This window comes from Camelus bactrianus, chromosome 10 (genome assembly GCF_048773025.1).
Source record: "Camelus bactrianus isolate YW-2024 breed Bactrian camel chromosome 10, ASM4877302v1, whole genome shotgun sequence".
NCBI lineage: Eukaryota > Metazoa > Chordata > Mammalia > Artiodactyla > Camelidae > Camelus > Camelus bactrianus.
The window spans coordinates 46,908,937-46,931,397 of NC_133548.1; the positions used below are offsets into that span (position 1 = coordinate 46,908,937).

Here is a 22,461-nt window from a genome sequence, read left to right on the forward strand (position 1 = left end):
CCAGCGCCAAGATCTTACCACTGCCCCTGCGACCCTACCTGCAAGACGTCGCCCAGCACCTCGCCCTTCTCCCGGGGTGGATTCTCCCGCAGCTGGGCCAAATGTTCTTCCAGCTGTGAAAGTTTTCCCTGAAGGATTTCATTCTTCTCTTCAAAGCATTTCTGCGAGTAAACAAGAGCCCCGTGTGAAAAGAGGTGAAACAGGCACAGGATTACCACACAAGCCCTCATGAATGTCAAGAAAACTCTACCACCTTGTTACCAAGATCTCCTTTTGCCCTGACCTAGGGGAAAACATGTGGATCCCAAGGACCTGCGACCATGAGAGACCTGACTTTCTAGCCCTAGTTCCAGGGCTGAATTAAGTAAGGTGACCCGCTAATTTCTTTCCAGGGCTGCGGAGTTTACTTCATATTTCTTCACTGTATACCCTTCCCCAGACATAACCTGATCCCCAGATTATACAAATACCCACTAACTTAAAAATATCCCAACTGGGCATCCACAACAGCAGCAACCACAGCACCCCTGGTCCCCTGCCCCACTCTACACCACTGTTGACTGCTTAGCATTGAAGCACCTACAGGGGGCCAGGCCCTATGCTGGGCACCTCTCTGAATTTCTCATCTACCCAACAGATCTGGGAGATAGCTATTACCACTCTTTTTTTTACAGAGTTAAGAATATGAAGCTCAGATGTTAAGTGCCTTGCCCCAGGGCTACACGGTTATTAATAAGTGGCAGAGCTGGGTTCTTAATAGCAATAATAACAGCAACTAATTCACTGAGAGCTCACTTTGCACCAGACAATGTGTGTTAAGTGCTCTATATACATTATCTTATAATGGATAAGGCAGCTACTCATTCTTCTTGCCATTTTAGGGAAAGGATGTTTAGACAGAAAGAGGTCAAGTAACTTGTTCAAGACCCACACCTTATAAACAGCAGAGACAGGATTCATAGGTGCACTGGACTGAGGCCCATTACAGCACACTATTAAGCCTTGAAGGGAAGTCAGTGTAATTCCCAAAGCCCCCCCAAAATAAAGCAGTGAAAGGACTTCAGCTTTGAGCATGTGGTCAAGACTGTGACCCTGCCTCCCTAAAGAAGAGGGTTACCTTGTCCTGCAGGGCTGTGCTGAGCTCCTTCTCCAGGTGGGCCTGCTTCTCCCCCGACTCCCGCGTGGCCTTGCTGTGCTCTTCCGTCAGTTCGTTGAGGGCCCCCTGGAGTTGCTGCAGGTGACTGGCAAACTCCCGCAGCTGAAACAGACAAGAGGCGACTGCATTGTCAAACCTGCCAATACCACTGCTGTCTTAGAGGTTAGTAAAGGGTGAACAGATTTGCATCTTTATGCAATTTGAGCTCCAGGGACTGGATGCCTCCAATTATCCTTCCAACCCTCCTCAAAGCAATCGTGACTAATCACACCTCTAACTCAGGACTACAAATCAAAATTTAGGGCCACCAGCCAGTACCTGGCAGTGGCCAATTATGGAGTAAGGAAAGGGACAAAGTGTGCAGATCTCCGGAGAGACTGAAACAGGACAAGTGCCAGGACATTCTTCTCAACCATCTTTTGGGGAATCATCCACACCAGCTCAGCCCCAAGGGGTTTCCAGGTGGGGACCAGACACCCCAACACTCACCTTAAAAGAAAGGTCCCCATTCTCCTCAGAAAGTTGGTTAATTTTGCGATCCATCTGGCTCTTCTCTGTCTTCAGGTCCTGGCACTGCTTCAGAGTTTCATGGAGCCGTATGGTGAGGCTGCAAGGGAGAGGAGCAGTGAGAGAAGAGTATAGCCCCCATGATCTGGGGGCGGGGTTGGGCAGGGCACTGGAAAGGACAGCAGGGAGAACTATACCTCTCATTCTTGCTACGGAGCTCCTCAAGCTCCCTGGGCTCCAGCGGGCTGGCTGCCTGCTTCTCGTTCAGCAGAGCCAGGCGGTCAATGCGCTGCTGCATCATGGCTATCTGTGCATCTGCCCCGGAGGAGGGGGAGAGGAAAGGAGAGTCAGCGCAGGACTAAGGGGAGGAGGGGGAGGAAGGAGGAGGCATCTGATCTAAGGGAAAGGAAGGAGGGTGGCAATGACAGAATCAGCTTCCAGGAGGTCAGCCCGACAGGCTCAGGGCAGGGCTCTAAGCTCCAGGCAGAGCAACACAGGGGACAACAGAAGAGGCCACAACTCAGGTAAGCCCAGCACATCCCCAGATGAGAATCCCAAATGCTGCCCATTCACACACATCTGCCAGCGAGCCAGACACCTACCCTTCTCAGTGAGGAGCTTGCGGTTCTCCGCCAGCTCCAGCTCCAGCTCATCTCGATTATTTCTCTCATCTGCAAGCTGCTTCTTCAGCCGTCTCATCTGGAATTGTGGGGTCTGCAGGATGTCACCCATGGGAGAGGCTGGAGAACCTGAGAGGAAGCTGAGGAAGGAGATGGCCCAGATACCATGGTCAGAGACTGACATGTGAGGGCTGAAGTGACAGACAACAGGAGATGGGGAGCTGGGCTCTATTGAGCACCAGCTGCAAGGCCCAAACACCTGGGTTTTGTCTGCAGGGCTACCTCAGGCTTCGTGACATACCTTGAGAAAATTTCTCTTTCTCCTTTCTCTAAGCCTTAATTTCTTTACCCCGACCCCCAAAAAGGAATGCATTCCCTTTGCCTCTGCAGAACTGTACTGAGAGAAGAGCATAGTTTCCAAGGAAGTAAGAAATTCCATAAACGGAACAGCCTTTGAAAGGCCTTCTGCCCAGGACAGATCCCAGTCAATTCCCCCATTAGCACTGGGGCAGGTGAGGACATCCCAGATCTATAAGATATATTCGAATCACTCTGATGATGTAAGGAGGCTGGCTGGTCAAGAGCATAGCCTCTAGTATGCAAGGATTTGAGGATGTTGAGACTCCCAGGAGAAGAGGACCAGCACATACTTGTTCCCACTGGAAGAGGCAACTTTCTGTAGCTCTAGGAAGCGAACCTCCCTCTTGGCCTGGTGGCTGGGTGGGGAGAGTTCTTCAGATGTGGTACTGGAACAGGGGGAAGGGACAGGAGCTGGAGGTGAAGAAGCAGACAAACCACAGAGACGTTAGTAAGAGGGTGAACAGATTTGCATCTTTATGCAGTTTGAAAATTCATCTTAGTGGGAATGAATCCAGACACTTATATGTAAGCTGCAGAGGGAAGCCCCTGGACAGAACTTGAAGTCTGCTGTCTGGGTTATTCAGAGGTCAGTGCTCTAAGCCAAATCAAGCAAGGCACTTCCATTTCCGTGGATCACCAGTGCTCAAAGAGCACAGTGGAGTGACAGTGTCCTCCCAACAACCTCTCGGGTCAGAGCCACAAGCCTCCTTTCTGAACCCTTCCATTCTGATACCTTGCACTGCCAACGTGACCTCTTTCTCAAACTCTCCTCTTCCCTTGGTTTCCATGACCACCTTCACATGGCCCTCGTACTTCTCAATCCCCATCTTAGTCTTCCACACCTGCTCCTCCCTCTTCCTCCCACCCTCCAAACCCCAGAGTTCTGATGTGGCCCCCTTGCTCTGCCCACAGTGCCGCAAGGCTTCAATGGCTATCCCTACATGGACTTGCAAGCCCACAGCCTGGCCCGAAGACCACTCCTGCATTCTAGGCTCACATCTGCAACATCTCCACCTGAAGGGCTCACAAGGAACTTGAATATGAGGAACATCAAATTCAGCAGCTGGAAGAGAACTTGGCTAGACCCACACCTTACATCCTGTCGCCATTAGACGGCTCTTGTAAACAAGCAGAGCCAGCGCTCTTTCTAGAGCACTTTCAGAAAGACTCTTGGTATATTTGATACCTCTCTGTTCTGACACTTATTCCTTATCATACCTTCTGGTTTATGTATCTGCCTTTCACTCAGAACGCAAGTTTCATGTAGGGAAAAAACATTTTTAAGACTGTACTCCCAGCTTCTAAGCCTAATGTAATGATTATGTAAATAATAAAAAACAAAAAAAGATGTATGGGCAGGTGATTAGGGAGAACCTACAGCAGATATGATCACCTACAAATGTCCTGCTTAGCTGCTACCAGGCACAAGACTGAGCTCCGTGGGAACTGGGATGTTGGTAACATGGCCCAGAAATCAACCTGCTCCTTCACATACATTTCCTGAGCACCAACTCCGTGCCCTGTGTTGGGCACTTCCTGACAGCTCGGGATCCTAGCAGTCTCCAGCTCAGAAAAGAGGGGATCCTTGGGAGTGGGCCCTACTTACCTTTCTGCAAGAAGTTCTCTAGGTCCTCATTCAGATTTAGCCCATCCTCATGGTCCAGCACAAATTTGAGAATGACAGCTAACTCAGCCTGGGCCACAGAGAGATAAAGAGCATTACTTAGGTGTTCAGGAGGCCTGAAGGGACGGAGGGCACCTCCCTGGCAGTGCCAGCCCTGGGAGCCTGCTGGAGCCCATTCTTCCTCTCAGAACCTAAAGCCCCATGGTCCAGCCGAGAACATTCCACCAGAAATGTGTTCATCCTACTTGCCCCTGGCCCCTTTTCTCCCCTAAAGATGTACCCAGGGTCACAGAGGTCCTAACTGACTTCACTCCTGACCACAAGAGATGAGAACAGGGGAGCAAAGTAACTCAGTAAGAAAGCTTTTATACATAACTAAGATGGCCTCTTCCAGCTGACCCTCACTGTCGTTCTCTGAGTGAGAACACCTCCAGGGCTCATCCAAAGCTTATCCACCAGCTCAGCTGTAATATCTTCCCTTCTCTGTGTGAATTCCAAAGCTACAGAGTCGATCTGATTTTCCTGGCCAACTCTGTAGTTCCTTATTCCTTTAGACTTTTTTCCCTACCAGGTCTATGATCAGCTTGGAGCAGAGAAAAGGCTGAGGAAGGAAGAAGCCACCCATCCCTCCCACGCCACCACAACCCAACCCCAGAGATGAGCCATGAGCTAAGTGAGGACGAAATGGGATGACTCAACATTTCTACCACTACGTGAAAGGTCACAGCTCTCTGGACACTGGCCCACCAGTCACCTACATTACCCACTCTGGCATCCCAGCTGCTTCTGCTCTGGGAAATAAAGGACAGCTGCTCATGCAGGAAGCAATGACAACATCAGGACCCATATGGCAGGTAGTTCCTGGAAACCAGGTCAATTCCCTTTATAATGAAGCAGATGCACCAACTCCTCTTCACTTAGGGAGCATGCAGAGGAGGGGAGAGGAGGTAATCACTCTGAGCTAGATTGCCATGCTGGACAAAGACATTCTCACTAATCCTTCCCACTAGACGAAAGGAGGAACAAATAGAGTGACAGTTTGTGTAAAACACACACATATACCAGAACACATTTATGAAAAAGAACAATTTCTATGTATTATCCAAACACAGTTCAGTTACAGATACAGTTAAATACATACACCCAAAAAGGACTTCGAAGTATGTCTTTTAAAAGTTAGCAGTTATTGCTGAGAATGAGATTATTGGCAACTGTTCTTTCCTTCTTTCTGCTTTCCAATATTTTCCAGACCTTCTATAGTGAATGGCTATAACTGCTGTAACATAATTTTTTAAAAGAACAATATATGTTGTTTAAAGAAAAACAAATGAGGTGAGGTAAAGCACAGGCTCAGCCTGCTGGGTGGGGTGGAGACAGAAAAGCTTACCTGAATCTTGTATTCAAACTGTTCCCAGTCCCTGGGACTTCTGGAGCTCATGGAGGAGTGGTATAAGAGCAGCATGGTCATCTAGCAGCCAAACAGGATGCAGTCACGAAGGGGGGCTGTCTCTCTTCTCAGCCCCCAGCCCCTGCCCTGCTCTAGGGACTCTGAGCCATTCAGAGACCCTTCCAAAGCTCCTAGAATTCAGCAGCCCCAGACCATTGCCCTTATGCGCACCAGGAAACACTTGATTGAGAACTCAGTGCACACTGCGCAAAAAGCTGGGTGCCAGAATTCCTGCACAACTAAATTCCTGGACTCATGGAACCCTGGGTATGAAGCTTAAGGCATCCTCTACAGGCCAGCAACAGAAGCAGAAGAGGGAATGAAGTGGACTGAACTAAGAAGAAAAATATGACAACAGCTGGGTGAGGTCTGATTCCCGCCAGGTCTCTATCAAAGCCACAGTAATGGTCTAATAAACCTCTGTGTCGTAAGGATGGGCTCCCAGTATCCTTGGCTGAATCAGTCAGTGCTTGAGCCAGGTGGCTGCCTGTTCCTACCTCTAACTGCCACAAGTCCCCGAAATAAAGCACCTACCACTTCTTCTGGGTTAAGAGAAGGCCCTGCAGGCCCCTCCAGGACCACCTCCTACTCCCACCAGTCTGGTATTCCCCAAGTACCTTGGCCAGTTCCAGCTCTGACCCCTCCATCACCTTCTGCACTGACACCAGGCATTCTGGAGAAGAGGGATGTTTTCGGTTTTCTGTAATGACAATAGTGTAAAAAACAGCGCGAACTTTCTGAGGACCATCCTACAGAGTCAGAGGAGCAGAACAGTGGTCTCTGGTGGGGCTAGGAGATACAGGGCTCCTTATTCCTACATCCTCTCTCCTATGACATACACGGTTCTACCTGAAGTTAGTTCTATCCTGGGTCAGTCCAAGGACTACAGGAACAGTTCAAGCAGAAAAAAAGCTGGGAATTCACAGCAGCTCTGGAGCATGACGTTGCACTCACCCACCCATGTACCAACTCCCACTCAGCACCAGAGATTTCAGGTCACCCTAGAATCTCATTCCAACTGAGGTCCACAAAGGAAGCCTGCCTGCAGCTGAGTCAGTCTAGGGCTGGGGACACCTGGTTCTTATGCCGCCTGAGTGGCTGGGCTCAATTACTAACCCCTTGCTTTACCTAACTCCATTGTTGCCTTTTCTTATAATTCTCCTGACGTGGAGATGGTAGATAGTTCCCATGTCAAAGATGAGGACTGTGTCCACAGCTGTACAAGGGAGAACTGACAGGCACTGTGCCGGAGGCTTTGCATGTGTTCTTATTTACTCTACCCATCAACCTTAAAAGTAATTATCATCATCTTCATCTTCCAGACAGGGAACCTACATCCAGAAAGGTCACACAAGCAATGAGTAGAAGGGCCAAGATCTCAATCACCTATCACCTAAGCAATTAGTTCAATGTTATCTAGGGAAAATATTTTTCTTGCAAGGGGAAGAGGGTAACATGGATCCTTCTGTCTTCTTGCAGTGGGGAGAACAGGAGCCCAAGGTGATAAGTCCCCAAAACCAACTCTGTGGCTCTACCTGGATCTCAGAGATGGGCTCTGGGACTGAAGGGATGCACGTCCCTGAATGGTGCAGGCATCACCGGTCGACCCAGGGACGCTGTCCCAGTTGTACTCATTTGTGTGGTACAGAGTGGGCAGCCTCGAGCCTTTGCTCCTCCAGACATCTGTGACCTGGTTCTTCTAGACGCCCAAATCCCAGGAGCTGAGGAAGCAGCTCCTTCCCATCTAGATAAGAAAGGTGCTTACTCTGCAGAAAACTGCACACAAATTCCAGTCTCTCTGGCACCGGATGCTGTAGCAATTGCTGCGCCTCATCAGTACCGTGGCTAGAAAAGAGCAAATATTAGGACCAGAGTATTTAGCAATCCTTCCCTCCTTGCTACTGCATTACATACCACCTTCCCATCCCTTCAGGTTTGGTCTGTGCTGTATCAGGGAGAGAACCAGACCAGATGCTGAAAGCAGGGGAGAGGATACTGAGAAACCATGTGCCCAGAAGAAACTGTATGGTGGGTGAGGACTTGAGGCATGAGGTCCTCCTGGAAAAGGTGGCACTCTGCCAACCCATTTGTGAGTATCAAAAAGCTCTCCCCAGAGATGGAGGCAGCACAGATGAATGGGCAGCTAAGGTGGAAAGTCTGGAATGGGTCAAGTGTAACAAGGTCAGGATGCCTGGGAACATGGCTAATGAGTGAGAGAGGACTATGGAAAGGGAAAAACAGATCCAAGAACTGAAAGAACAGGAGGGAACAGGCTCTGAAGTAACAGGGAAAAGTTCAACATATACTAGGCTGAAGGCTGAGGTGGCTAAAGCCTCCAAGAGGCCAGGCCAAAGAACAATCTCTTAATTTGTGCGTGGCTTTTGCCGTGCTTGTTTAAGTGGAAAGGCAAGCAAAGTGCGGAGAGCAATGAGGGCAGGGAGGCAGCAGGGGGAGCTCTCACACAGCCCAAGCCCCTGGGCCCTGACTGCTCAGCCTAAGTGCAGTTTCATTTTCAGAAAGCTGACTTCTCTGTCTCGGCTACGGCTGAAGATACTGATTAAAAGGCCTCCTGTTCCTCAGAACCCAAATCTCTGAGTTTCAATTAACTTTCTAGAACCCTTCATTGCCAGATATCCTGCAAAGCACAAGAAGCATCCAAGCCAGACCACGAGACTAGCTTCTTCCATCTCCCACATGATTACAAAGGCTTCTTCCAAGTGAACCCCCTGACAAGAAGCAGTCTGAGTAGCTGGTCTGTGATTAGGGACACTTAAAAAGTCTTTGAGAGATGCTCACCTCCTCACAAATTCCTGAAATAGCCATATTCCCTACCGCCCCCTTCGCCGAATCTGTAATGTTGTGACATCTTGCCTCAGCATAGAGTAGTGATTTACCTAAATGTATTCCATTAGATAAAAATAAACAGAGCTCTTGGGTTAAATGTTTCAGAAATATTGGGTTAAATCAAACATTTTCTAAAGATGATGATATAACATGCATTATTTCCTAAACCTAGTGGACCACAAAACCTCTCTTTTCCCACCAAATCCCTGGGATACGTACAGTTGCATGGAACATGCTTTGGAAAATGTTGGTCTTGGAGAAATTCAGCCCATCCTTTAAGACTGCATTCAAGTCTCATTCTCTGGCAGGAAGCCATCTAGAACCACTGCTAATTACGTCTCCCCTCATCTCCTCCTGTAGAAATTCCTACAACACTCATGGATACAAGTGCATCATTTATAACTGACCACTGTGTGAGCTGAAAGCTAGGAATATAGCAGATGCCAAGTTGCTGAGTACACATGGACGGACAGACAGGTGAAGGATGCTTTTTACTGGGAAGAGCAGAGGTCAGTGTCAGTAAGACAAATGTCAGGGCTTTAAGTTTTCTGGGAAAATGCCTCTGCTAAATTTGCTATGCAAGTCTCAGAGATATCAAAGAGATGGGATACCCTTTTTCCTTCAGGCTATTCACACTCAGAAAAGCAGAAAGGGAAACTTGTCAGAGAGGTCAACTCTAATTGATTTTCTCAGAAGGCCAAATGGCCAAAGAACAAGCTCTTGTTCAATTCCCACAGCTTCTATCTGCCACAAACGCTGCCATCCTCCACTGCCTTTCCCTGAAAACCAGGCACCTGATTTCGGTTAGCAATAGTAGGAGCATCAGAAATTAAACAGCCAGAACACATTCACCAAGAACGTCTGTTTTTCCCAAAGGAAGTTGGTCTGCATTGTCCTGGATCTGAGATGGAGATCAAGGTTAACCTGGCATTTCAACAGCCCCTCCCTACAACACACACACACACACACACACATACACACACACACACACACACACACACACACACACACTCTCTCTCTCTCTCTCTCTCTCTCTCTTTCTCTCTCTCTCTCTCTCTCTCTCTCTCTCTTTCCCTCCCCGCCCCTTCGCCTCTCTCTTCTACTCAGCACCTCAGCAGCTCAGGAAGCACCTTAGAAAACAACTTGGAAAATGGGCATCTTGAATTTCTGACCCTCCCTTTGAAAATTTCCCACCAGGTTATAAAACTACAGTAGTTAAACCAAGAACATAGATCATTACCCCTGGACACATCTACTGCTCTTGTCATCAGGCCAAGGAAATTTGTCTCCTTAAAAGCAAAAGCTCCTTGATCAATTCTTAAGTCCAAAAAAAGCATGCTGCACCCTACTGTATGTTACAACTTGAGGCTGTCTCACCTAGCTGCCTCTATTTTAATGATGTTAAAATTAAACTGTAGGTTAGGTATTGCCTGCCTAATGTTGTACTGGGCATTGATGTTAATTGTCTAGATCTATTACTTTCATCAGGGTTTGCAGAATGTTGATTTATAGGTGGTGCATAACTCCACCTATGAAGTATTCTTGAAAAAAATCTTAGGCTAATTAAGTTTAGATTTAATCACCAGTTTACAGGCAATGGGGGGAAAAAGAAGAACAAGTTAAGCAGTATCATGATGATGCAATTAACAAAAGTCAGAATTTAGGCAGTTCTATGGGATAAAAAAAAAAAGGAGTGGGGTATGGAGGTAGAAATGAGTAGGAAATAATACTGGTAGGAGGAGATGGGCCCCTGATGAAAGCTCTTGAATACCACAGCTAAACAGTTTTAATTTCAACCTCCTAACAGCAAAGAGTCACTGAGGTCCAACAGCTCTGGAGCACCACGATGAAAGCAGGATGGAGAAAGGTTGCCGAGATCACATGTACAGGAATACCCTGGAATAAGGATAGGTCAGAGCCCCAGAGCAGGCTCCCAGAATACTGTGAGAGCACGGAGACTTGAAGGCACAAGAGTGAGGAAGCCTTAGGATGAGACAAGAGTGAAATCTCCCCCGTAGAGACACACAGTGACTGAAGGATGAGTTCTTGCCTCTGGGTCCCACCCTGGCTTACGATATCCCAATCGCGCCTGTGTTTTCTGGTCATAGTTGTCTGCAAGGAAAGGGAGTAAATGCAGTCCCCACCCCGGCATGCAGCTTCACTGAGAGGCTGAAGAGGAATGTGTTACAAACTCACATGCTGTCAATGATCTTGATGAAGACACTGCAGTCCTGGAGCTGAAGCACAGCCTGCACTGGGTCAGCCACACGCAGACTGTTCACCTGTGACACAAAAGGAAAAGCCTGGTGAACCCAGCGTAGGTACAAGAAGCACTGTGTGTCACTCCTTTCCCTAGATATTGACAATTCTGCTTGCGAGTGCCTACAGCTGTAGCTAATGGAATGAAGAAACAGGTGATTCTAGGACTATTAATTCCAGCAAAGGAATGCTGCTGCACCCAAACATCCACTGACAGCCACCTGAATGCTGCCATAAGAGTCCTTCCTTTGGCTTCAACTAAATAAGACCTTAAATTCTCCTAGGATGTTCCAGCACTTGGGATATACCTTAAACATAATTAGGCATAAAATTGTTCTAGGATATACTGATAGTTTGTAGAAGAAACTCATACCACCATTGCCTCTAGAGAGAAGAATTTGATGGCTGGGAGTCAGAGGTGGGAAAAAGAAAGGCTTTTTATATTTTACAGCCGTTTGTATCTCTTGAATATTTACACTGTAAACCTTTGTGGCTCAAACTTTCACATTATAGCCCTTTTTATATCTTTTGAATTTTGAAATATTGATTCAAAATTTAGCTTAAATATTACACGTATTTTATACACTCCCACCCAGATATAAAATCTTGTTATTAATGCATTTTAAAATTCTTTCCAGACATAAAACTTTGGCTAAGGCAGGGAGAAATAATGGCGGAACAAAATAATAAAGAAAAAAGGAGGGAGGAAGGGAAAAAAGAGCTAGGAACCCCAAAGAAAAACTTATCAATTCTGATTCAATCGTACGTTCCCTTTTTTTGCCTTCAGACAGGCATTCATCTAAATCAGTCTTTACCACTAGAAAGTTCACCAGCAGTCACATGCAAATGAATCAGATACATAGGTTATTCAACAAGCATCTATGGCTGCCTTCTAGAGGAAAACCTCATGAGTTCCAAAGGTACCAAGTTCAGAAGCCTGGGTGGAAGTTTACCTTTGTATTACCTTATTAGGAAGGAAAGGTTTGCTAAGTCAATCCCATATGCAGGACAGAGGGAAGACAGAGATATTCTACTTTACAAGGTATTTTAAAAAAACCTCAGAATAGTGGTTATGTGCAAATGAGTAGATTCTATCGCTTATAAGTGTGCTTCTTTATTTTTTAATTAAAGTATAGTTAATGTACAATGGTGTGTTAGTTTCAAGTGTACAGCACAGTGGTTCAGTATTTTTGAAAATTATATTCCATTATAGGTTTTTACAGTTATAATGGGTATAACTCCCTCTGCCATACAGTAAATCCTTGTTGCTTATCTATTTTATATATAGTAGTTTGTATCTGTTAATCTCATACCCCTAATTTATCTCTTCCCCTTAAATGTGCTCTTTCAAAGGAACTGGGCTCGGGGCTCCCAGACAAGGATTCAGAGTCCAGCTCCTCCACTAACTTGCCAAGAACCTTTGTTACCAACTTTCTTTCTATACCTATCTTCTCACTTGTCAAATGGATGGAATCCCCACCTTATCTACCTTAAGGGATCAGTGTGTGTTCAAGTGGGACTGTGGATGCAAGAACACGTTAAAAAAATAAAAGTACTAAATGCAAAGCACTATTATGGTTAATAAAATTAAAATAATGAAGTAGATCTAGCAAAATTTCTACTTCTTAGTAGTTAAATTAGCTGCCTGCTCTGGAGGACAAAAGGATTAAAAAAAAATCAGTGATTCAGCTACGGAAACTATAGTATTTACTTCCATTAAATACTTTTATATTAAGAATACTTTCTAGATAAATCTAAATTAAAATAGGTTGAAAGTAAAAAAGTTTTTAAAGAGAGGACTATAGGGGGGTTACAGCTCAGTGGTAGAGTTCGTGCCTAGCATGCACGAGGTCCTGGGTTCAATACCCAATCCCTCCATTAAAAAAAAAAGATAATAATTAAATAAATAAACCTAATTACCTCTCCCCTAACAAAAACAAGTAAATAAAAAGATAAAATTTTTAAAAAGAGTGGAATATAAAATATGACCTTTCATTGGAGTCTTAAAGATAATAATTTATATCATCTTTGGGGGGGGACTAAATCTTATTAGAAAAGGCCAGTGAGAATTCTCTAGGAAGATTCTGAATATTCCAGGCCAAGGTCCTTCTCTACCTGCTGAAAATGAAGAGACTGCCAAGACTTAAGCATCCCAAAATCATTTTCTTTTAATACCTGCAATCTAGGTAAAACATTCAAGGACTGTAAATGCTTGTTCACTAACAAGATTGAAAAAAAAAAAAAAAATACCAGGAGAAGGGTATAGCTCAGTGGTAGAGTGCATGTTTAGCATGCGTGAAGTCCTGGGTTCAAGCTCTAGTACCTCCATTAAAATAATAATAAATGAATAAATAAACCTAATTACCCCTCAAAAAACAGAAAAAAATCATACCAGCTAGCTGATTTAAAGTTACCTAAGGAATCTAGATTCATCTCATACCAGTTAAGTAATAATCCAGCAACTGTTTCTTTCATGAAAATAAAAATGTATTTTCTTCCTGTGCATTATTTTGCTCTCAAAAGAGAAATCATTTGAAAGTTGAGGAACTGGAGAAGCTCTTTCATCTCTTGTCAGGGTATAAAATGTGAGTGAAGGCTGAGCTCACTCAAGAACCCAGGAGCTGCCTGTAAGGTTTTCAGGGTCATTTAAGGTTGTTGAATCTTAACGTTCCCCATTCTCTGTAACAATTTGTTCACTATGATTACTGGATACAGAATAATTTCAACCCAGATTTTAAGTTAAATGAAATATACATTTATTTTTACATTATAAAATAAATTACTGAAAATCTGGGGGGGAAAAACATTTTTTCCAGTATTTTCAACACATGCACTTTTAGCATTTTCATTTTACTTCCTTCTAGTCTTTCTTCCTAGGTTATTTTTTAAAAATCACAGCTGTGATTATCACGTGCGTATGCTTGTGTGTGCTCTATGCCACTCTTCTCACTAACATAACAAGCATCATTTCATGTAGTTAGTGTCATAAAATCCATTTTAGCTGCCTAACTTGTTTAAACTGAAAAATTATATGCAAATAAATTATATGCAACTATATCTTAATATAATAATGCATGTTCATTGTGATTTTTGAGAAAAGTATATAAGTATCTGCTGTTAAATAAAACTAGTCTTGTATGTGTTCTTCTCTGTAAAGGTAGTAGTCACTATAAAAACAAGTCTAGGACCAAAATAATAAACTGATAAAACAATGTGGTTAAAAGGTCCCCTAATACTCAGTTAATTCAGTGAACCAGACATACAGATATACCCCAACCAGCCTTTTCTTGGGACTGAGAGGAGGATAGGGACAAGATAATGTTTCTAACCCAGAAACACTGAAATGTAAGTATAAAATATAAATATACCCATTTTAAACTATACAACTAAAATTTGCATCTATTTCAGAAACTGAAGACTAAGAATACACATTTTGTACATTAAACACGTATTCCTGACTAAAGATTTGAAAGTGATTAAAGACAATGTCTTATTAAATCCACCCTACTTGGAAATTAAAAATTTTCCTTAAAATAGTCCATAATTTTTAAGTTGGCTCTTTAACTGGCCCTAACTGATTAGTAGTCAGGGTGACTACAAAATACCCTGTGCCAAATAGCACGCCCAGGCAATATTTCTATAGTTAAGTGTTTTTTACACACATTATCTCATTATCCTTATAATAACTCCATGAGGCATTACTATTACTTTTATTATTATTATCTCCATTTTTAAAATGATGTGCTAAGAGGCTAAGTAACTTGTCTTGGGTCACACAGACACATCAGAGCAGTGATTCTAAGCAGAGTTATCTGAACTTAAGGCTCATGCATGTCATGTCACCATCACCATCTGTGGCCTCTTCTGTTTCTCTGTAGCTTTAAGTTCCCAATGCTCAGTATTATTTTTTCATTGGCCATAGTCTTAGGCAGAAGTACATGAAAAGACCTAGCAGAAGGATTTTGGTGAAGTGATCAAGAAGGCACCAGGAGGTCAATGGAAGCTGACAGAAAGACAGTAAAGAAAGCAAGGAGAACCTTGCCCTGAGATTAAAGGCCTTTCAAGACTAAAGTCCTTACACGTCAGTGAAATTCAGTGTCAACTCGATTTCAGAAAAATGCACAAGGAGCAAATGAAGATGGGTTTCCATGCTGTTCTACAGCCACCCTTCCCATGACTAAAAGGGAATATATACATCAGAGAAGCCTTTTCTAAACTACACAAGTTGAGTCATGGACCACTTGTCAGCAACAATATCAGCAGAAATCATAAAAGTTAAAAACTCAGAGAAAAGGCAAAGGAAAACTGAATTTCCCTTGTCTATCTGGAGAGAAGACTCTACATAGCCCTGGCCCCAAGAAAACTTTTCTGGAGAAGGATGGCAGACAAAGGAGAGGAAGACCACTCACCCAAGACAGGAGTGCAGCCACCCGGGTGGCATGGAGCGTCATCTTGGTAAAAGCAGAAAGTCACCCCAATGCACCTGGAACCCAAGAGAAGAACAGTTAATTGTATCAGATATCCATGATGAAGGAAGAGAGGGAAATGGTTCCATTTACCGGCTCTGAACACTTTTAAATAAATCACTCTTTACTCAGCACTTAATCCACCAGGGCATGATGGGAGTTTTTAGAGATCTCAGAGTACACATCAAAATTACTCTAAAACTTAACCATGTCAGCTGACAGCAAAGAATCCTGCATTTAATTCAATGCGCACAAGCTATACATACAATCTTTTTGTCCCACAGAATATACAACATTCAAAGTTGGCCTTCAATCCTGCTCTTTGGGACATGGTGTCCTTAAAACATGGTACAAACATGGTTTTTCAGACATATCTAGGTCTGAATGCTGATTGCATGTCACCATGGTCTTGTGACCTTGGACAAGTAACGTAACTTCTTTTAGACTCAGTTTCCTCATTTGTAAAATGGGATCCACAAAAACCTCTCTGGGTTACTGCGATGCTTCAAGATAAAGCAAATAGCACAGTCCCTGGGATACGGGAGGTATTCAATAAATGATCACTGTTTTGAAGCAAAAAGGTTGACTTCTGGCTCTCTCTGCAGGTACCCAAACTCTACCCAATTAACAGTAACCAAGTTCTGGGGGAAACCTCTTCACATTCTGGATTTTTATATCCCCCAAAGAAATGTCAAAGATATGGTTCAAATGAGGGCCCGGATGAAACCAAATTCAATTCTGGCAGAGGTCCCACAGGACATTTAATGAGACATTAGGTACTTGTCCTGGTAGTCTTTCTCCCAATTTCCCTTCCCAGTGGGAATCACCCATTTGCCTGCCAACCTGCCCAAGAGACTAGAGACCTGGTGACTAAATATTCTGTAACACCTCCAAGCAGCCCCCATAATTCCCACAAATCTTCATGAGAGCAATCAGCCCCTACTCTCCTCCTCCTGCCATAGGTGTACTCAGTCTGTCATGACTCTAGAAGGAGGAACAAGAGCCACATCACCTATAACTCTCCCCACACATCAGCATCTCCAAGGTGTGGGTTCTGTGGAACCAATATTTGCTAAGCACTTTCTGTATACAAAGTGCTGGGTATAAGAAAGACATCATTCTTGTCCATAAGGTGCTCACTGTCTAGTAGGGGAAAGAGATAAATAAATCTGATAATCCATTCCCTATCATCTCTTAAGCCTTCCTATGCAAGTGTACTCTGCTTATCAACCAACCAAAAAAGTTATTTTCTTAGTCCTTACATAGGTCCATCCTGTGCTGGAAGCTATGTGGGAAATGGGAGACAATGACACAGTCTCTGCCTTTGAGGGGCTTACAATAGGGTGAGGAGTAAAATTAAACATACAAGAAGCAGTAAATAATAGAAGAAAATAATTAAATGCTAAATGTAGCTAAATGCTAATTATAATTGCTTCTTGACCCTGCAAAACCCAATGCGATTCCACCTATCATACCAACGTCACAGCCTTGGAAATGAGCCAATTCACCTAGGCTTTCGCAAAAGCAAGTGAAGTGGTTAAAGGAGTTCTCAGGAAAGAGAGAATCTAAGGGACCCAAGTGTTCCTCAGTCTTAGATGATAGTCACCCAACATGGCCTATCTATGGGCACTGACTACCTAGCTTCCTAGGTAAGATGAAGACAGGATGAAGGCAGATGGGCCTCAACTACTGCACTGCAAAACCTAAAGTTTGGACAACCTAAAGTTAGAAGGACCACGCTTGGTACTTGTAGTGAAGGTGGCAATGTCCAAATGCTTTACTGTGACTTCTTTAAAGAAAGAAAAAAAAAAGGTCTGAGCTATTCAGGAACAAGGGAAATGAAGCCCAGATCACCTTCTTTTTATCCCCACTGCTGCCTCTAGACTTGCTGTCCTTTTGGTGAGAACCAAAACTTTAGTCAGAAATTTTATTTGCAACCGGAGGCAAATCTTGCTCCCTCTGAGAGATTCCACAGCTGTGTTGCTAAAAATGACCTGAGGTTTAACCAGCCTCTTCCCTTCATCTCAGAGGCAAAACATAAAACCCTCATCTCCTCCCAGGGGAGCCTGTCTAAAACTAGTTCCACTGCTCAGGAAAATTGGTGTCAAGGCCAAATGCCTTCTTCTGTGCTCCCCAGGCATAGGAACAGGCAGAATCCAATACTCAACATGAAGGAAAACCTTATCAGCTCAAAGCCCATAAAGGAGCACTTTCTCAGAGACAGGACACTGGGGTGAAAGCCTTTAGGACAACCCAGCCATTCACTCTTCAATGAATGACAAGCCAGTGGCACAGCTAGTTAGTCCTCAGCACTGGGACTACAGCTTTAAGCAAGCCTTGGCTGGAAACCCGAGGGCTCCCAGCCAGAGCACCATCCTCCCCACCCTCCCCCTGAAATCTGAGGCAGGCCCCACCCAGAAGACTGGGTGATGGTGATGGAAAAACAGATCCCCGCGATTGTAGCCTAGAACCATTTCACAGAAGGATCTGCTAATATCCACCCCAACTCGATCAGGCAACACCCCCCACCCCAGTCTCCAGACCCCCAAACCCCCAACAAACAAAATTTCAAAATGCAGGCTCCTCTGTGGACACCTTCAGAGTTCCTATCTACCTGTTTCTTTGAAAAGAAGTGAACCCAGAACCCAAAACAGAAGCTTTACAGAGCTGATAAAGCACCTTCATTTTTTCTCTGGGCTAAAGAAGGAACCAAGACACAGAAGAAGCTGCCTTATAAACTAAAGGCCTTGCATCCTTTTTACATTTCAAAACGGACATAATGCAACTCCTTCACATCAGGACCAATTCCCACATTTATAGTAGCCCCTTTATGTTTCCAGAGAAGATATATCAGGACAAGGAAAGTGACACTCAAGAGATACACCATCACTGGGCCTGCACCCTCTCTGGGTCTTAAAGAGTTAAAACCTAGCCCTGGTTTCCTACCAGGACTGAAGCTAATGAAAACCACCTGCTCAGATGCAAGGACCAAGACTGGAGGGTCAGGTTGCTGAGCTCTGGGGTCTATTCTGGAAAAGCTTCAGTTTTAAACACTGACCAAGCGATAGGCCAAAGGCCAGAAGGTCTGAGTCGTGGCAGCACTGTTCTCCTTACCCCATCCCCTAGTCTGGGTGCCAGCTCCTTTTGAGACCACCTCTTAGCCACTTACTGTCCTCCTGAACACCGGCCCTGCTCCAAGATAACACCAAAGTGACCTTTGGTCCCAGACAGCTACAGAACTATACTGATCACTCAGCTCACGGGCCCTGACCTCTGCTGGACTGTCAGTCTTTTAGGTGCTAGCTCACAGTCCCAGAATTTCAGGGCTCAAAGCCCACACAAACTCCCTCTTCAAAGGGTCCTGCCCCAAGACCTGACCCCTCTCTACTCCATGATTCCCAAGGCCCACAGTCTCACAGCTCATAAGGGAAATAGCTGTCCCAACTGTGTACCCATGCTCAATGGCAAGATTTACCGCTTACCCTGACAGCCTGTCTGCCTGTAGCCATAAGAATTCCAAGCTACATAAGCCTTTCTAGAAGAGATAATACACCCCACCAGTGAGAGAGTCCCCACGTCCAAACAGTGAACACCCTGATCTTGAGGGTGTTCCTCATCCTCTGATAGGTCAGGAGGCACAGGCAAGCAAGTACCTAGACCCCATCTGGTAGGTCACCCCCAGAGCGGCCCAGCAAAGGCCTCATCATAAAGAACAGAATAGGAAATATCTTGCTAGTATATCCCCTGGCTCAGAGGAGGCAGAAGGCCCCAAAACCAGCAGCTCTAAGAGAAGCCAATGAGGGAAAAACACAATTCTTCTCAATTCCTGGGGAGTCCTGAGCAGGCTGTCTTGCCCAAGTCCAAAGGGGTTTCTCTGTACCCCTGCGGGTCGGGGCAAACCAGCTTGCTGGGTGTATTCCCTGGGCCCCCTAAGGGGCTCACTGTGGACTCAGGCCTACCCCCTCTTTACACAGACCACCCCCTCTGTGTAGCCTAGAATTTGGCCCGGAGCCCTGGTGAGGAACAAGGGAAAGACTGCAAGGGAAACCAAGATTTCCCTGGTTTCTTAAAGGTAGCTTACTACTACTTGCCCTTCCCCCCATGTTCTGTAGTGTCTCGATCAGAAGGATGTGGGCAAAAGGGTTGCAATCATGAACCAGACCTGGGGCCTGCAGCCACACACTGCACACACACACACTCAAGTCCACTCTAGCAGTTCATCAGCACCTGCCCCCACTGCTGTATTCACACACCCAGTTCCCTATCAGCTGAAAAAATGAACCTTTTTTACTCCCCACCACCGCATACACACCCAGGCCTCACTTGGGAATGGAGACGCTCTCCTGAGCTGTCTACAGCGCAACGTGCAGGCACACACGCTCTCCCCCTCTGAACAAAAACACGCTGACATCTACGCTAGGGGGAAAGAAAGCAACCCTTTGCTCTGAAAGGCGCCAACTCCCGGATGTTGGCAAGCTCTGCTCCTAGCGCCTGTTTCTGAGTGTTTACTTGCTTTCCCTCTCCTCTCCCTCCCCTTCAAGGATGGCGCAGGAAAGGGAGGTGGGGGGGAGAGTCCACCGCACCCCCTCGTCCATGTTTGAACAAAAACCCAGAGAAACAGTGAGGGAGGAAAAGTCTCAGTGCAGGGGGGGCCTTACCAGACTCCCAAAGCCACACGTATCTACAGGTTTTAATCCGCCATTAGCATTTAAATCTTGAAAGGAGAGGAGGGAGAGGGGGCTAGTGGAAAGTAACCCCACACACAAAAGAAAAGTTGTTGGTTTTCTTCTCAGTCAGCCTGGCAGAAGCGATCTTCCTGGCTGACAGCCAGAAGTGCGTCACAGCCAGGAGTCTGCTTTCTTTAAAGGCACAGCGAGCTTCCGCGATCTGGGAGCATAGGCAAAGCAGGGACCCTTCAGCAAGGGGGGAGGGGTGGCAGTCGGGGGCAAGGAAGGAGGGGGCACTGGAGCACTGGAGAGGAAGGGCTGCTGCAAAGGCTTGGCCCGAAAACAAGAGACTAGGAGGGACGCAAGGGGGGCAGGAGCAGGCAGACAAAAATACTGAACTGCAACAGTGGCAAGAGCCAAAGCAAACTGTGGCATAAACACACAAAACACATCTCACAGCGGCCTGCCTGACAAACCTGATATCCCTCGGACACTCCCCCTTCTCTCTTTTAAGACAGCAGTGACAGCTTGTCCATCTCTGGCCAGCAGCGGAAGGGAAGGCCACGGGGTGCCTTGATGATTAGATCTGCCCTGCCTGGCGGCGAGCAGGGCAAAAAAAGGAAGACCCCGTAATAGAGGCTTTGGAGAGCCAGCAAGACGCAGGCCCTTTTAAACGGGGACAGCTTCCTGCCGGCTCCAGGGCGGGCCGCGTCTGTAAGCACTCACAAGCGCCGCACACAAAGCGCCGGCCTCCTTGCACGGGCGCCGCCTGCCCTGGGACATGGCCGCCCCCAAGCCCATTCCCCGAGGGAATCTCTCCAGCCGTACCTTCTGCGTGGCTAGGCCAGGCCGCTGCGCTGCGCCCGCTCCTCCCCCTCGGCCACCCAAACAAGGAGCCGGGGCTGACTGCGGCCCCGGAGCGCGGGCCTGCGCGGTCCTGTCCGGGTGGCTGCGCGCTATTGTCGACTGTGGAATGGCCGCCAAAATCCCAGCTGTGCTGCCAGAACCTAATCCCCTGTTCCGCTGAGCATTTGTGGGGAGGGGCTGAGGGGCCAGGGCACAGGACCTGGTGCGGCAGGCACAGGCTGAAGTCCCTGAACAGACACAGGCACTGGGACCCATCAGCAGAGCCTACAGGCTCGGCAGAGCCTCCATGGCCGAAAAGAAAAGATGTCTGCCTCTCAGAAAACCAAACCACAGGGTTTCCACCTGCTAAGTAGTGACCCTCACCAATACCACAACAGAAACCCATCAGTAATCAGGAAGCCCCTCACCGACTTTCACTTATACCACAAACATTTATTAAGCACTTAGTACATGCAAGGTACTGCTGTAGGACATTAGAGAGAGTATACAGAGATGAATTAAACCCAGCATCTACACTGAAGTAGGTTATAATCCCACAGGAGACAAGAAATGACTCCAAATTATATCTCAAGACAGTATGTGCTCTCACAAAAAGATATAACATTTTTAACTAGTTGAGAATAGGGAAGGATTAAGAAAACAAAGTGATATTTTAATTTAATCTTAAAACACATAGGTAGAACTTGTCCACATGGAAAAGGAGAGAAGAGTAACGAAGAAGGGAAAGTAGAGGGAAGGTGTGAAAGTAGAGGAGGAACAGACTTGAAGGGGACGTTGGGGTAAACGTTAGAGAATCTTGAACTTCAAGAAATCAAATAAAAATTTGAACGTTTCTTTTGTTGCTTGTTTTTAGCAGAGATATGCTATTGTTTTTAGCAGAAAGATACGATGAGAAGTGTACCTTATGAAATTATTTTGGTATATAAATGAATGAGACTAGCAGCAGGAAGGCAGGTCAGAAGGCTGTCACAACAGACAGGAGACAGGTGATGAGGACACATGAAGGGTAAGGTTAGAGAGAAAGGAAAGAAGAGGAATGAGGACATTGTGGAGACAGGATGAAGACAAGGGAATGACTGGAAGCAGAGAGAAGAATGAAGAAGAAAGTGTGAGGTATAGCTGGGAAGACAGAGAGGCCATATATAGAATTAAAATAAGTGCAGAGATGATATGGATCATGTTAGAATAAGAGGGAAAACAAGGTGTGATAAATAGCAGCTAATGCTTACTGAGTGCATACTATGTGCCAGGCACTGCTCTGCTGGCCTACCGTTTATTAACTCATTAATCTGAAAAACTCCCTTAGTAAAGTAGGTACTGTTATCACTCATCTTTACAGATGAGGAAACTGAGCCACAGAGATAAAATAATTTGCCCGAAATCATTGGACCTTTACATCACTTGCTGCTCTGCATAACCACTGAATCTCAGTATTCCTGTCTGTAAAACAAGGATACAGGTACCTATCTTATAAGATTGTGATGAGGATTCAATAACATCTATAAGGTGCTCAACACACTGACTAGCACATAAGGCACAAAGTGGTGCTTAACAAAGGTTAATTCCTACTTAGGCATTTTGGCCCCTTGTCACCAAGGTGTCCAAGCAGAAGTTGGCTCACCATTTCTCAGGGGAGTTAGTGGC

General features: G+C 45.6%; 2 protein-coding genes across 13 annotated transcripts in view; one reads left to right on the forward strand and one right to left on the reverse strand.

The window, feature by feature from the left end:
* The window catches only part of LOC105083277 (E3 ubiquitin ligase RNF121), an 87,135-nt gene extending 83,185 nt beyond the window's left edge, over positions 1-3,950 (forward strand). For all 6 annotated transcript variants that reach the window (XM_074372553.1, XM_074372552.1, XM_074372555.1 and 3 more), the window contains one exon: positions 3,556-3,950. In XM_074372553.1, the coding sequence (XP_074228654.1) occupies positions 3,556-3,681 (126 nt within the window). In that variant the 3' untranslated portion in view covers positions 3,682-3,950. The remainder of the gene's footprint in view (positions 1-3,555) is intronic.
* Positions 1-22,461, reverse strand: part of NUMA1 (nuclear mitotic apparatus protein 1) — a 63,687-nt gene that overhangs the window by 13,231 nt on the left and 27,995 nt on the right. For 4 of the 7 annotated variants that reach the window (XM_074372546.1, XM_074372547.1, XM_045508778.2 and 1 more), the window contains exons 1-13: positions 19,942-20,099; positions 15,227-15,300; positions 10,755-10,840; positions 7,480-7,559; positions 6,332-6,414; positions 5,655-5,735; positions 4,250-4,337; positions 2,934-3,054; positions 2,266-2,423; positions 1,861-1,978; positions 1,646-1,763; positions 1,118-1,258; positions 39-161 (exon numbers count right to left, since the gene is read on the reverse strand). In XM_074372546.1, coding sequence (XP_074228647.1) covers positions 39-161; positions 1,118-1,258; positions 1,646-1,763; positions 1,861-1,978; positions 2,266-2,423; positions 2,934-3,054; positions 4,250-4,337; positions 5,655-5,735; positions 6,332-6,414; positions 7,480-7,559; positions 10,755-10,840; positions 15,227-15,268 — 1,239 coding nt within the window. In that variant the 5' untranslated portion in view covers positions 15,269-15,300; positions 19,942-20,099. Of the gene's footprint in view, positions 1-38; positions 162-1,117; positions 1,259-1,645; positions 1,764-1,860; positions 1,979-2,265; positions 2,424-2,933; positions 3,055-4,249; positions 4,338-5,654; positions 5,736-6,331; positions 6,415-7,479; positions 7,560-10,754; positions 10,841-15,226; positions 15,301-19,941; positions 20,100-20,426; positions 20,741-20,778; positions 20,955-22,461 lie in introns of those variants that run through there. The other 3 variants (XM_074372543.1, XM_074372542.1, XM_074372544.1) reach the window with 3 other exon arrangements.